Raw genomic sequence first — 11,637 nt, 5'->3', positions numbered from 1 at the left:
CCCCCCCCCCCCGCTCCTGAGAAAACCTCATGCTAATGAGGAATTGCAGCTTATCCTATCTCATGTTCTAAGGACTGCTTTGGCTAATTTGTGTTCGGTATTTGATTTTGGTATGTTTTTCTATAGGGTAGTAATTGAAGTCTGTAGTCAAAGAAATGGAGCCCATGGGTATTTAATTTGTGTGCCATGTTCTGTTCTTATTGTCCTCTGAAGAAACGTCTGCACTCAGCATGGTACTTGCTTTATCTTTGTTTTATTTTATTCAAGCGTAAGCTGTCACTTTTAACCAGTGTTCAAGAAAGCCAAGTGCTGTGTGCACTGGCCATGTTAAATACAAATGCAAGTTATGTGCTTCTATTTAGCAAAAGGTTGTATTTTTAATGTGTCATGTTAATTCCAGGTATTCCGAGAAAGATGGTTCTGGTCATACCATTAAGTTTTACCTGAACAATTCATAGGTAAAAATTTTAGTAAGGCATGCATATCCTGTGAACGGATCTTATTATTTTAAATATTGTAAATCAAATTACTGTAACTTGACTGTAATTGATGGGTTTTTGTTACGCATTTTTATAGATAATCAGTTCTCTAATAGTAACTACAGATGTCAGCAAATTCTGAAAGGACAGAAATACTTAGTACTTCTGAAATGATACACTTTTTTTGTTTTCCTGTGGACAGGTGGACTATCAGGCTCATGGTAATGACCTACTTCTTAAATTGAAGCTGTTTTTTTAATAGTTGGAATTTAATCTATAGTTGTATTTATTTTCATATTTCTCCTCTCATCCCCCAAATAGATTTGCATGTTCTGTGGGGATTAGGTTTCATTCAAGCAGTGCACCATTTCTTGAATTTAAAAAATGCATGAAATATTTTTTAAATAGTCACCAACTCTGATGAAAAACATACCTGAAAGGTTTAACACAAGCAGCTGGAAAGATGCAGGACCTTTTCTATCTGATGAAAATATCAGTAGCCTTAAAAAACAAAGGATGAAGAGGAGCATCTGTGGTTGTGGCTGGTTGTCCTGCTCAGTGGGATCTTTCCCATGTAAGAAGCTGTGGCCAGGAGTCCCGCGCAGTTCATTTCATCTTGTAGCGGTACCAGTGTTGGGTTGACTTTCTGCTTAGTAGCTTTCTTTGAAGTAGGTGATGCTTGCAGGGAGTTCAGACATATTGCGATACTCAGAATGTTCTGTGGCTTGCTCTCTTACACCTCTTCATGTTTGTTTGTTTTTTACTGAGAATGTGGGAGACCCATCTTTATAGTATTTTAGCAGTACAGAGTGAAGTTGTACCCGACTTTGAAAAAAGATGGTGCTTGTCAAAATGAAGCTTGACATAAAACATGCTGGTGTGAACATGTAAGAACATACTTTGTATGTATAGGACTGTAAAAAGCTGCTGCTGGCAATATCTGGCAGCATGCTTGTAAACATTCATTGTGCCTTGTTTGGTTTTATTTTGACCCTGACAGAGCCAACAGTGCGGGCAGAACTGATGGAACAGGTGCCTCACATTGCTATGTTCTGTCAAGAAAACAGACCTTCAATCCCATATGCTTTTTCCAAATACTTACTGCCTATTGTGGTACGATACCTCGCAGACCAGAATAACCAGGTAAGTTTCTTTTACAAGTAGTTCATTAGCTAGTTGAAGATACCTGGTGTTAAATTTAGTATCGTACAAGTGTGTAATATTCTGGGGTAAGAAGATACTGAATAGGTGTGAACACATGACATTCTGAACTTTTAATTAAAGAAAATTTCCAACATTTTTTCATCTAACATGATCTGTTCTGATTTGAGGCCTTTTTTCTGGTATTGTATTCTTATGGACAAAAATCAAACAGTCATTTTGATAAGCTTACATAATTCAAAATCTGGCAAGAAGGAATAGTAGTTCTGAAAAACTGACTTCTTGGGTTAATTCAGTTTTTAACATCATTATGTACCTTCATAACCAGATATTTGTATAAGGATCCAGTAAAACTTCTGGATTGAACTTTTGTGGTTTGTTTTCTGCGTGTATGAGTTAGCTTACCTAAAGCTTTCTCTAGGCTTCTCCATGTCATTTCAGACTACACTGATCCTGGGTGATACATTTATTTTAAGTATTTGCTGAGTTTGTCACTTTTTTTTCCTTGGCCTTTTCAGATTTTCCATAATTTCTTAGTAGTTGTTTTGCAAATTCATGTGTAATGAAACTACCATACTTCTGCTTGATATTCTCTTGCTAGCAGATTTAGCAGTTCTTTTTGTTGTCTTAACTTCTGTTGACACCTCATAGTTCCTTTGGTGGTTTGCTCCAAAACAAAGATGTCAAAGGTGTTTTCAAAACTGGTGCATTGCAGTGTATAGCCTCTTTCTTTAGGTAATGTTTTCTGCTGAAATTACTTTTTGAGAGGCAAGGGTTAGCTATGTTTGAAGTCAATTATTAGTGGTTATCTTTCTTTTTGTAATCTTTTTTTAGTTCTATAAGGCCAAGCAAAACTCTGTCTCAGAATTTAAAATACATTCCAAATAAACACAGCTATTCATTGTCAGCCAAACTTGCTAATCTCAGAAAAAGAGGATTGGTTTAATACAATTCATATTTCTTAGAAATTTTTAACTCCCAATGATTGTGCTGCTTTTCTTTATGTATTGCATGAGCTTTGCCTTGACTAGTTTTTTTACCAATGCGTTTTGGGAAGTGTATAGATGGGCGCTTTTATAATAGTATTGCCTTAGTTTACAGTATGCAGGTGGCCTTGGGTTCAACCATAGTTTGTTTCAAACATGAAGTGTTTGCAAAAATGCTTTCAGGGAACTAGTCCTCTCACTGAGTGCAATTAGTACAGGTGTGTGGCAGCACATAGGTACAGCTTCCAAAATACGGGACACATATTTAAACAAAAAAACCTCAAAAAAGCCTCTCTTTTAAATCCTTGGTTCAATTTTTGTCTTTTTATGGTAGGTAAGAAAAACAAGCCAGGCAGCACTGTTAGTTCTGTTGGAGCAAGAACTCATCGAGAGATACGATGTGGAGACCAAAGTGTGCCCTGTGCTGATAGATCTAACGGCTCCAGACAGCAATGACGATGTGAAGACGGAAGCGGTGGCTGTAAGTAACAGCAATACCAAATCACCCCAAATGAACTTTACTTGAATACTTGACATTACAGTGATGGTAGTGTGTTTCCAAGTGGCACATTCACATGGTTTTAGAGAGAAAATTATATTGCTATCCATAACTAATCTCTAACTTTTTCCATGGCGTGTTACACTCAAGTCAAGGTTAGATTTAAATTCAGTAGTTTATATATGCTGTAAAGAAAAACTTAGCCAGACAAAGCAGAGCAAGGGATTAATTTTATTGACTCCTAAAGCATCTGCTGTTGTTGGTTTTGTATTTTTTCAGGTTTGTTTGTTTTATGGAAGTTTAAATTGCTTATGTGGAAAATTTCCATCAACAGAAAATCTTTAATTCTTGAATTCTTTTGGTCTTTGTTGTATGTCTACTCTCTATTGATTTTTTTTTTTTTGGGGGGGGAGACAAAATAATAAGCATCTGAGTTGGTTAACTCACGATTGGTTACTTTTGCATTAGAAATAACCTTAATTAAAAATTATGGTCAAACTTAAATACTAAACCGATTAAGAAGTTAATTTATAAAGGAGGAATGGCAGATGATGTATGCACTTGTATTTCCTTTGAATTTTTGCAATTGATGTTGATGCTTTCTGCTGAGTATGTTTTGTTGGTTTTTTTTCTTTGCCTGAGAGAGACATCATTTAGTATTTTCATAATGTGGTTGGACTTGTAAGCAATAACCAGGCTAAGCCCTACTGTACTGGGCATCAGATCTCTAGTTCTTTCTTGAAGAAGCTTACAAATACATAAGAGAATAAAATTAAAAGCAGAATTGTTTTACCCATCTTCATTGTTTTGAAGATATTGAAACTTGACAAAGGTTTCTGTAGCTCAGCAATCCCCTGAAGGTTAGAAGAAAGAATTAAAATAGTTCTACTGACATGATTAGGAATGTAAAGTTATTGCAGGTTACTTTCCTTTTTTTGGAAAACTTTAATGAAAATCAGGATGAAAGAGCAGTTAGAGGGAAAAGCTGTCACTTTCTTTGGTATGATACGCTTTTCCGGTAATTTTATGTTAGGGAGTTGTGTCTGTGCAATATGGAGGGTTGTAATTAATTTTTAAAACATACAGAAGTTGTAGAAGTCACTTAAGCATATTGTCAATAATTAACTGATATGGAATTGCGTGTTGTGCAAGCATCCCTGACTAGTGTCTGTCTTGCCATTAGATAATGTGCAAAATGGCCTCCATGGTGGGAAAGGACATCACGGAAAGACTTGTTCTTCCTAGGTTCTGCGAGATGTGCTGTGACTGCAGAATGTTTCATGTTCGTAAGGTACGAATTATCAACATCTGACCTGGATTATCTGTGAGGGGAGCGGCAGAAGGAGTGTCATACATCTGTGACACCTACAAATGAAAGCTATAGACTTTTTGTAGCTCCCATTGCCACAGATTTTTATATTTTATACTGAGTTTTTTTCCAGAGTCCCTACTTTTATTATCAGAAGCAAAGAAAGAATCTGGTTGTCTTTGACTGTGTAGGTAGCCACGAAAATGTGAACGAACCGTAACTTGATACAGCATCAGCCACCTGAGCTCATATCTCTTGTGTGTAGACGAAATTAAAGATGCTCATTAAGATGAAATAAATGAGTCCTCCATCATGGCATTTTGCTTACTTTCCTTGATAAGTGCTTCTGTTCTTTCATTTGACAGCACTTTGAACATGTTTTATCCTCCTTCCCTTTCACTTAAGTTCTAGGGTGGTTCTTTCATGATTAAAAAAGGCTGATAAAGCTTGACATGAAGAAAACTTTTTTTTTTTTTTTAAGCTGTGGGATCTGATGTAATGGGGAAGTGGCTGATACTGAGTTTGCATCAAAACCTGTTTTTATGGTTTAAAAAGCTGTTTAAATTTTTTCTTTGATTTTGTTTGCTCTATTAAAGCTATGGTCTTAGTGGTTATTTATCGCATTTTGTCTGCAAGGTGTGTGCAGCCAATTTTGGAGATATCTGCAGTGTGGTTGGGCAGCAAGCCACTGAAGAAATGCTGGTAAGCTATTTCTTACAGTATTTTTCTTTTTAATACAAGTCAATAGTGGAGCTGTACTAAACAGAAGGGCAGCTAAAATGATTAGGCAAATGCTGTACTCCCTTAGTAAGGAGAGGCTAAAAAAGCTGGGACTCTTCAGTTTTACTGATGTGAGGTTATGATTGACATTTACAAAAATCTTGAAGATGGTTACTGTGAATACAGAACTCTTACTTGCCTAGTCACACAGTCTGGAGCTAAGGGGTACTCGGTTCTAGAGCTGGGAGAAGGGTTTAAACTAGACTGAGGAAAATACTTCAGGCTGTGGAGGCAGAGAGTATTTTCAATGTAAAAAATAAATTTTGCAAGATGATGTCTTCTAATGTCCATAAATACAATGAGAGATTGCAGATACAGGAGAAGCGTGGGGTGGGGCGTAGACCGCTAGAAGTGGCGAGGCTTATGTGGTCTCTTTTAACAGCATTAATGCTGCTCTTCATCGATTTAATCTTTTAAAGACAGTTTTTCTGGCTCTGACAAAGCCACACAGCTGTCCTGGGAAGAAGTGAAAGAGAAAGAAAGGCAGAGAAAACAAATGACTGAGCAATAAAAATTGAAGTAAAGGGAAGAAACACAAATTTGAAGTGGAAAAGCAGGGAACTAGATGAAGCAGTGAGCAGAAACAGTTCTCAGTCTCCTGCCCTAGTCCCCTGCAGGTCCAAGGTGCTAGTGGATGTTGCTAGGCTTCGAGACATGACAGGGCTAGGGAGCAGAAATCAGCCTGACAGCTGCTGGGATCCTTCTTCAAGCTTTCTCATCTTGGGGATGTGGACAGTGAACGTGTGGAAGGCCAGAGGAGGCTGAGGCGTCAGTGCCAGGAATTAGTGAGGGACTTCATGGAGGGAGTGTAAATGCAGGCAGGACTTCAATAAGAGGCCCCGCAGCCTTTTGCAGTTGTGGTATTGGGACAGTTACACCTAATGTGATGCTCAGGGCGTTTCTTCTGTTCTTACAGCATTTGCTGTATTTTTCCCTAGGTACTGTGTGATTCAAGCCATTTGATAATGAAGTGTCGTCGTGCAGATTTACATCCCATATGTTTCTCCATGGGGGTTGTAAATTGATTTCTCTCATGCAGATGTCCTCTTAGTGATACAAGTCACGAATTTGGATTAAAACTTTGTAGAGGGTGCAATTAAACTATGAAATAGAAAAGTGATGTTTATTTTATGTGAAAGCAATAACGTGGCTGAATGGTTGGGGATCTCTTTCCATAACAGAAAATGGCATTTTCTGCTCTTTCTGAATTTAAAAAAAAAAAAAAAAAGAAGAAAGAAAAAGAGGAATGGCTTTAGATGAAACTTCATTTGTAACATAAATGCTTTTTCTAATCAGAAGCAAAGTCCAGAAAACACAAAGTAGGAACAGCTGAACATCAATAATTGAGAACAGAGTGGTAGCAACAGTCATTGTATTACTTGCATCTTGCCGCTCTACCTGTTGGAAGCGAAGCAGCCATGTGTGTCTTTGACTGCCTTACCTGCACTCTGTCCATCATTTCACCCTTACTATTACTGTTTCTGAAAAACCTGAGCAGCTGAGCAACTCAAAATGCTTCAGTTTTATTAGTAAAACCACTGCTCTGTTCATACCTGTTTTCTCTTGCACCAAATGCAGTGTTTCTCTCAGTCTCCTATTCCTCAGTGCAGTTCAGGCCCTGCTTTGTAGGACAGGAGGTGACAGAGATTGGTAAATCAAACAATGAGAAGTTTAGGTGGAAATGAAAGGTTTTCTTTCTTTCTGAAGATGCTCTTCCTTTGCATTTCAGTAAGAATCTTACAGAAGTCTGAAGGGATGTCTGATAGGTAAAACATTACTGCCCGAGTATTTGTTTTCTTTTTCTTCCTTTCAGAAGGCTTAAAAAGAATGCTTTAAAAGAATGGTGTAGACATGAAGCTCTATCTTATAGGTTTTCTGGGCTTAGGGATATTTTTGGAGTTGGGTTTTTTTATTTTAATTTTTTTTGTACATATGTAACTCAGGTTAGAAAGTTAGTATGTTCTTGCTGTTCTTCAGACAGGTAAATTTTCTGTATCTTTATCTGTAAGTAAAATGAGAACAACTGATGGGTGGTGTGCGTTCACGTATATGTGAATATGTGTTCTTTGTCTTGCACATGTTAAACCATCTGAAGAGAGAGAACCAGATGAAGGAAATGAATATGGAAAAAAGAACTTGCTTTGTTAAGACTTGTAAACTTGTTCAATATGTTCCTAACAGCTGCCGAGGTTTTTCCAGCTCTGCTCTGATAATGTGTGGGGAGTTAGGAAAGCCTGTGCTGAATGCTTCATGGCAGTTTCTTGTGCGACATCACAGGAAGTCCGGAGGACAAAATTGTCAACTCTTTTTATTAATTTGATTAGTGATCCTTCACGATGGGTAAGAATTGTTTTTTATTTCTTGAGTAGCTGTCATATTTAAAAGATCTTCCTGCTGTACTCCATAAAGAACTCCCCATAGATGTGGATAACATAACTTGTTACACACACCTCAAGCAAGATTCCTCTTAGGCTGCTGAGTTTGTCAAAGGGTGTAGAGAGTCCCTTGCATTTTCACTGCAGCATGTAAGAGAGTGTGTCAGTGGGACAGCTTTTCTTAGCTACAGAACTGCCTCTGACTTAACGTTGCTGAAAATCATTAACAAAACTGGAAAATTAGATGTGATATATTTGTATTTCTTCAAGTTCCCTACCACCACCTCCTTTTTTGGGGGGGAAGTAGGGAGGTGAAATGGGATGGTGGTGTTTGTTGTTGATTTTGGGTTGGTTTGGTTTTGGTTTGAGTGGGATTTTTGTGTGTTTTGTTTTGTTTTTTGTTTTTGTCTTGAAGGTCTACTCTTCAAACCTTTTTGTTACTGAGCAGACTACTTCCGAGAGCCAAAAGTAAATCTTTTGCACAGGAGCATGTGCTCTTGAATCCTGCAAAGTCCTGCAAGTTACCACCTAGTAGAATTAATATAATAAAAATGGAAGTAGATAAGACAGTTGTTGAGACGTGGAGAACAAATAATAGGAGAAAGGAGGAGTAAATGAACAGCATAGCTAAATAGGAGAAAGGGAAAGAAATGCAGAGCTTATCAGTGAAACTTATGGTAGGGAAATGTCTGTTCACTGCATGTAGTTTTTTCCTTTCAAGTTGCTAAATTTTCAACTGAACTTTCAAATTTACCTACTTCAACTATCTAAATAATTGTGATTTCTTTGGTGATGGGAAATAGGCCTGCCAACTTAGTTACCTGTGTTTTAACTGGTTTTTACCCTGCTTCTTAACTTTTTTTCCTTAGCACTTTATGTATCCAACTGCCTGACTCTTGCCAGAAAGAGCCTCTGCTGTTGCTTTTCTCTAGGCTTATGAACCTTCCAATTCCTAATAGCAGGTGTTTGTTTTAGAAGACAGCAAGCTGTATATATAAAATATTTTTTTTCCCACCTTTGGACCCTTTCCACTAGGTCCGCCAAGCTGCTTTTCAGTCTCTGGGGCCTTTCATATCAACTTTCGCTAATCCATCCAGCAGTGGCCAGTACTTCAAAGAAGAAGATGGTAAAAACCCAGAAGATTGTGGTTCTGCACAGGAAAACGGGTAAAGAATTTGCTAAATCTGCAAATTGTTTTTTCCTCCTTGTTTTCTTCTGTATGAACTGCAAGTTGAGAAAATAAACTTTTCTATTTCAGTTGAGTATTTGGCTTGGTAAATTGAAAGATCTGGAACTTCTCGTCTTACATAATAGACTACCAGAGTTTTCAGTTATTTACTAAAAACACATGACTATTCAGTAACTTAGGATACGTTAGGATATACCTTCTGTGATTAAATGACTGGCTTGGTAGACAAGGGCGAGCAGCAGTTATAGTCTGCGTAGGTTTCAGTAAGGGTTTTGACATGGTATCTCATAAGATCCTCATAGAGAACTGTTGAAGTCTGGGCTGAGTACGTAGTAGACTATGAGCGGGACTGACAGCTGACTGAATGGCTGGGCCAGAGAACACTGATCAGCACCACAGAGTTGGAGGTCAGTAACTAATCATGTGCCTCAGGGGGTCAATATTCGGTCCAGTCCTGTTTAACATCTTCATTAATGGTCTGGATGGTGAAGCAAGATGCACCCTCAGCAAGTTTGCTGATGACACAACCTGGGAGGAGTGGCTAGTGTGCCAGAGGGTCATGCTGACACCCAGAGAGAGCCTCAAGAGGCTGGAAAAATGGGTTGGCAGGAACCTGCTCAAGTTCAACAAGGACAAGTGCAGAGTCCTATACCTGGGGAGAAACAACCCCTGGCACCAGTACCTGCTAGGGTCTGACCAGATGGAGAGCGGCTTTGCAGAAAAGCCCCTAAGGGACATTGTGAACACCAGGTGGACCATGACATAGCAATGTGCTCTTGCAGTAAAGGCCAATGGTATCCTGGGCTGCTTTAGGACTATTGCCAGCAGTTCAAGGGAGGTGATCCTTCCCCTCTGCTTTGTACTGGTGAAATCGCAGCTGGGATGCTGGGTGTAGTTCTGAGAGCTCTGTTGTAAGAGACACATGGACATGCTAGATAGAGTCCAGGAATGGCCACAAAGATGATGAAGGGACTGAAGGATCTCCTTTTGTGAGGAAAGGCTGGGAGAGCTGGGACTGCTCAGCCTGGAGAAGAGAAGGCTCAGAGGGATCTTCTTGATGTATACAAATACCTGAAGGGAGAGTGCAAGAAGGACAGAGCCAGGCTCTTTCCAGTGGTGACGGTGACAGGGCCAGAGGCAGTGGGCACAACCTGAATCAGATTAAGTTCCCTCTGAACACCAAGAAACACTTTTTTTACTATGAAGATGACTGAGCACTGGCACAGATTGTCCAGGGAGGCTGTGGAGTCACTGTCCTCTGAAATACTCAAAAGCCATTTGGACACAGTTCTGGGGAACTTGTTCTGGGTGGCCCTGCTTGAGCAGGGCAGTTGTCTCAGGTGACCATTAGGAGTCTCTTCCAACCTCAACCAGTCTGTGATTCTATAGTTTATTTTGCTATGCTGTAAGTAAAGCTAGTTTGATAAATAGCAAGTTGATAGCATATGTGTGAATTTTCAAGAGCATCTGTTTGCAGCGGGTATATTTTGGTTTTTAAATGTTCATCTGCTTTGGCACTCGACAGTGAACAAGTCAGGACTACAGAAGATGTCACAACAGAGGATGAGCACAACAGGACAGAGGATCTGCCTGCACATGTTGATAATGACGATTTTGCAACAAAACTTGAAAATGCCATGGAAGATCAAAATACAGTGTCAAATAACTCCCAGAGGGAAAATGATTTCCAGACTGAGTCATCTTTCCATTGCACTTTGTCTTCAGAATCTTGTGGGGAAATGGCTGATGAGAACGAGCGAAGTTCTCATTGCTGTACAGCTGGTCTGCAGGAGACTGAGCTGAATTCACAGGAAGCCTCTCTTTCAGAGCAGGAATTGTACAACTCTTTCCATTTCTGGAGGACTCCACTTCCTGAAATAGACATTGACTTTGAGCTTCAGCAGACTTCTGAGATAATGCTTGATAGAGAAATTCAGGAACTCACTATGCCAGTGTCTCCAAACATTCCTATGGCAACAAGAAAAGAATTAGAAGAAATGATAGAGAATTTGGAACCCCATATAGACGATCCAGATGTTAAAGGTATACTAAAGATACTGAAGTAGTTTCAGTGTTTATAGATATGTGTATGTTGCTTTAGCAGTTTGGGCTTTAACCTTTAGGTTCTTTTAAAAGTCAGAAGTACTACTTTCTCCTGATCCTCTAAGAGATTTTATCTATTTCAATTAAACTGTGAAAATTGATAATGAACTAAAAGAGAACTTGCGTTTGTGTAAAGATGTTTGAAGATAGTAGGATTCCTTCTGTAAGCTGAATACACATACAGTTAGCAGTGTAAACTTCTGACTGCCTGTTTTGACAGTATAATCAAATAGATGGTTCAATGGCATAAGCTGTTGATCAGGCAGTTAATTTGTAATTAGCATACATGCAAAATAAGAAGGCAGATTAAGATTTTTTTAAAAAAATATCAGTGTGATAAATGGTTTTCATTTTATGCATTACTCGTTTTAGTGAATTAATCTTCTCCATTTTTGTGCAAGGTCTTTATTATTGTAGTCTCATGTTGTTGATTTAAGTGTGCCAAGTTTGCTGGGTCAAACTGAGAATTGATCCGAACTGAATTCTTGAAGTGAATGCACATTCTCCATTTTAGAAGCTCTTGAAGGGTGGAGAAGGGTTTCATAAGTAAGACCAGTTGGTGAAGCAGCACCTCAGAGATACCTCCTGGGCTAAAAATGACGTGGCTATTTCACATATACCTACTGGAGATGCATTTCTCTCAGTACTCATATGCTGAATAAATTCTAAGGCACGTCAGGCTTGAGCATCACAGTCAGAAAGTCCGAAGGTACTGCTAAGGAAGAAGCTATGTTGTTCTGGAGCTGAAGAATCCTT

General features: G+C 38.8%; 1 protein-coding gene across 1 annotated transcript in view; it reads left to right on the top strand.

Annotated features, from left to right (window-relative positions):
- Positions 1-11,637, top strand: part of PPP4R1 (protein phosphatase 4, regulatory subunit 1) — a 37,664-nt gene that overhangs the window by 8,735 nt on the left and 17,292 nt on the right. Inside the window, exons 2-8 of the mRNA XM_010184563.1 lie at positions 1,480-1,622; positions 2,961-3,107; positions 4,309-4,416; positions 5,071-5,136; positions 7,396-7,554; positions 8,625-8,755; positions 10,304-10,821. Of these exons, the coding sequence (XP_010182865.1) occupies positions 1,503-1,622; positions 2,961-3,107; positions 4,309-4,416; positions 5,071-5,136; positions 7,396-7,554; positions 8,625-8,755; positions 10,304-10,821 (1,249 nt within the window). The 5' untranslated portion in view covers positions 1,480-1,502. The remainder of the gene's footprint in view (positions 1-1,479; positions 1,623-2,960; positions 3,108-4,308; positions 4,417-5,070; positions 5,137-7,395; positions 7,555-8,624; positions 8,756-10,303; positions 10,822-11,637) is intronic.

Source organism: Mesitornis unicolor, unplaced genomic scaffold (assembly GCF_000695765.1).
Source record: "Mesitornis unicolor isolate BGI_N332 unplaced genomic scaffold, ASM69576v1 scaffold6955, whole genome shotgun sequence".
NCBI lineage: Eukaryota > Metazoa > Chordata > Aves > Mesitornithiformes > Mesitornithidae > Mesitornis > Mesitornis unicolor.
Note: the sequence above shows the minus strand (reverse complement) of the source record. Positions and strands in the feature narration are given on the sequence as shown.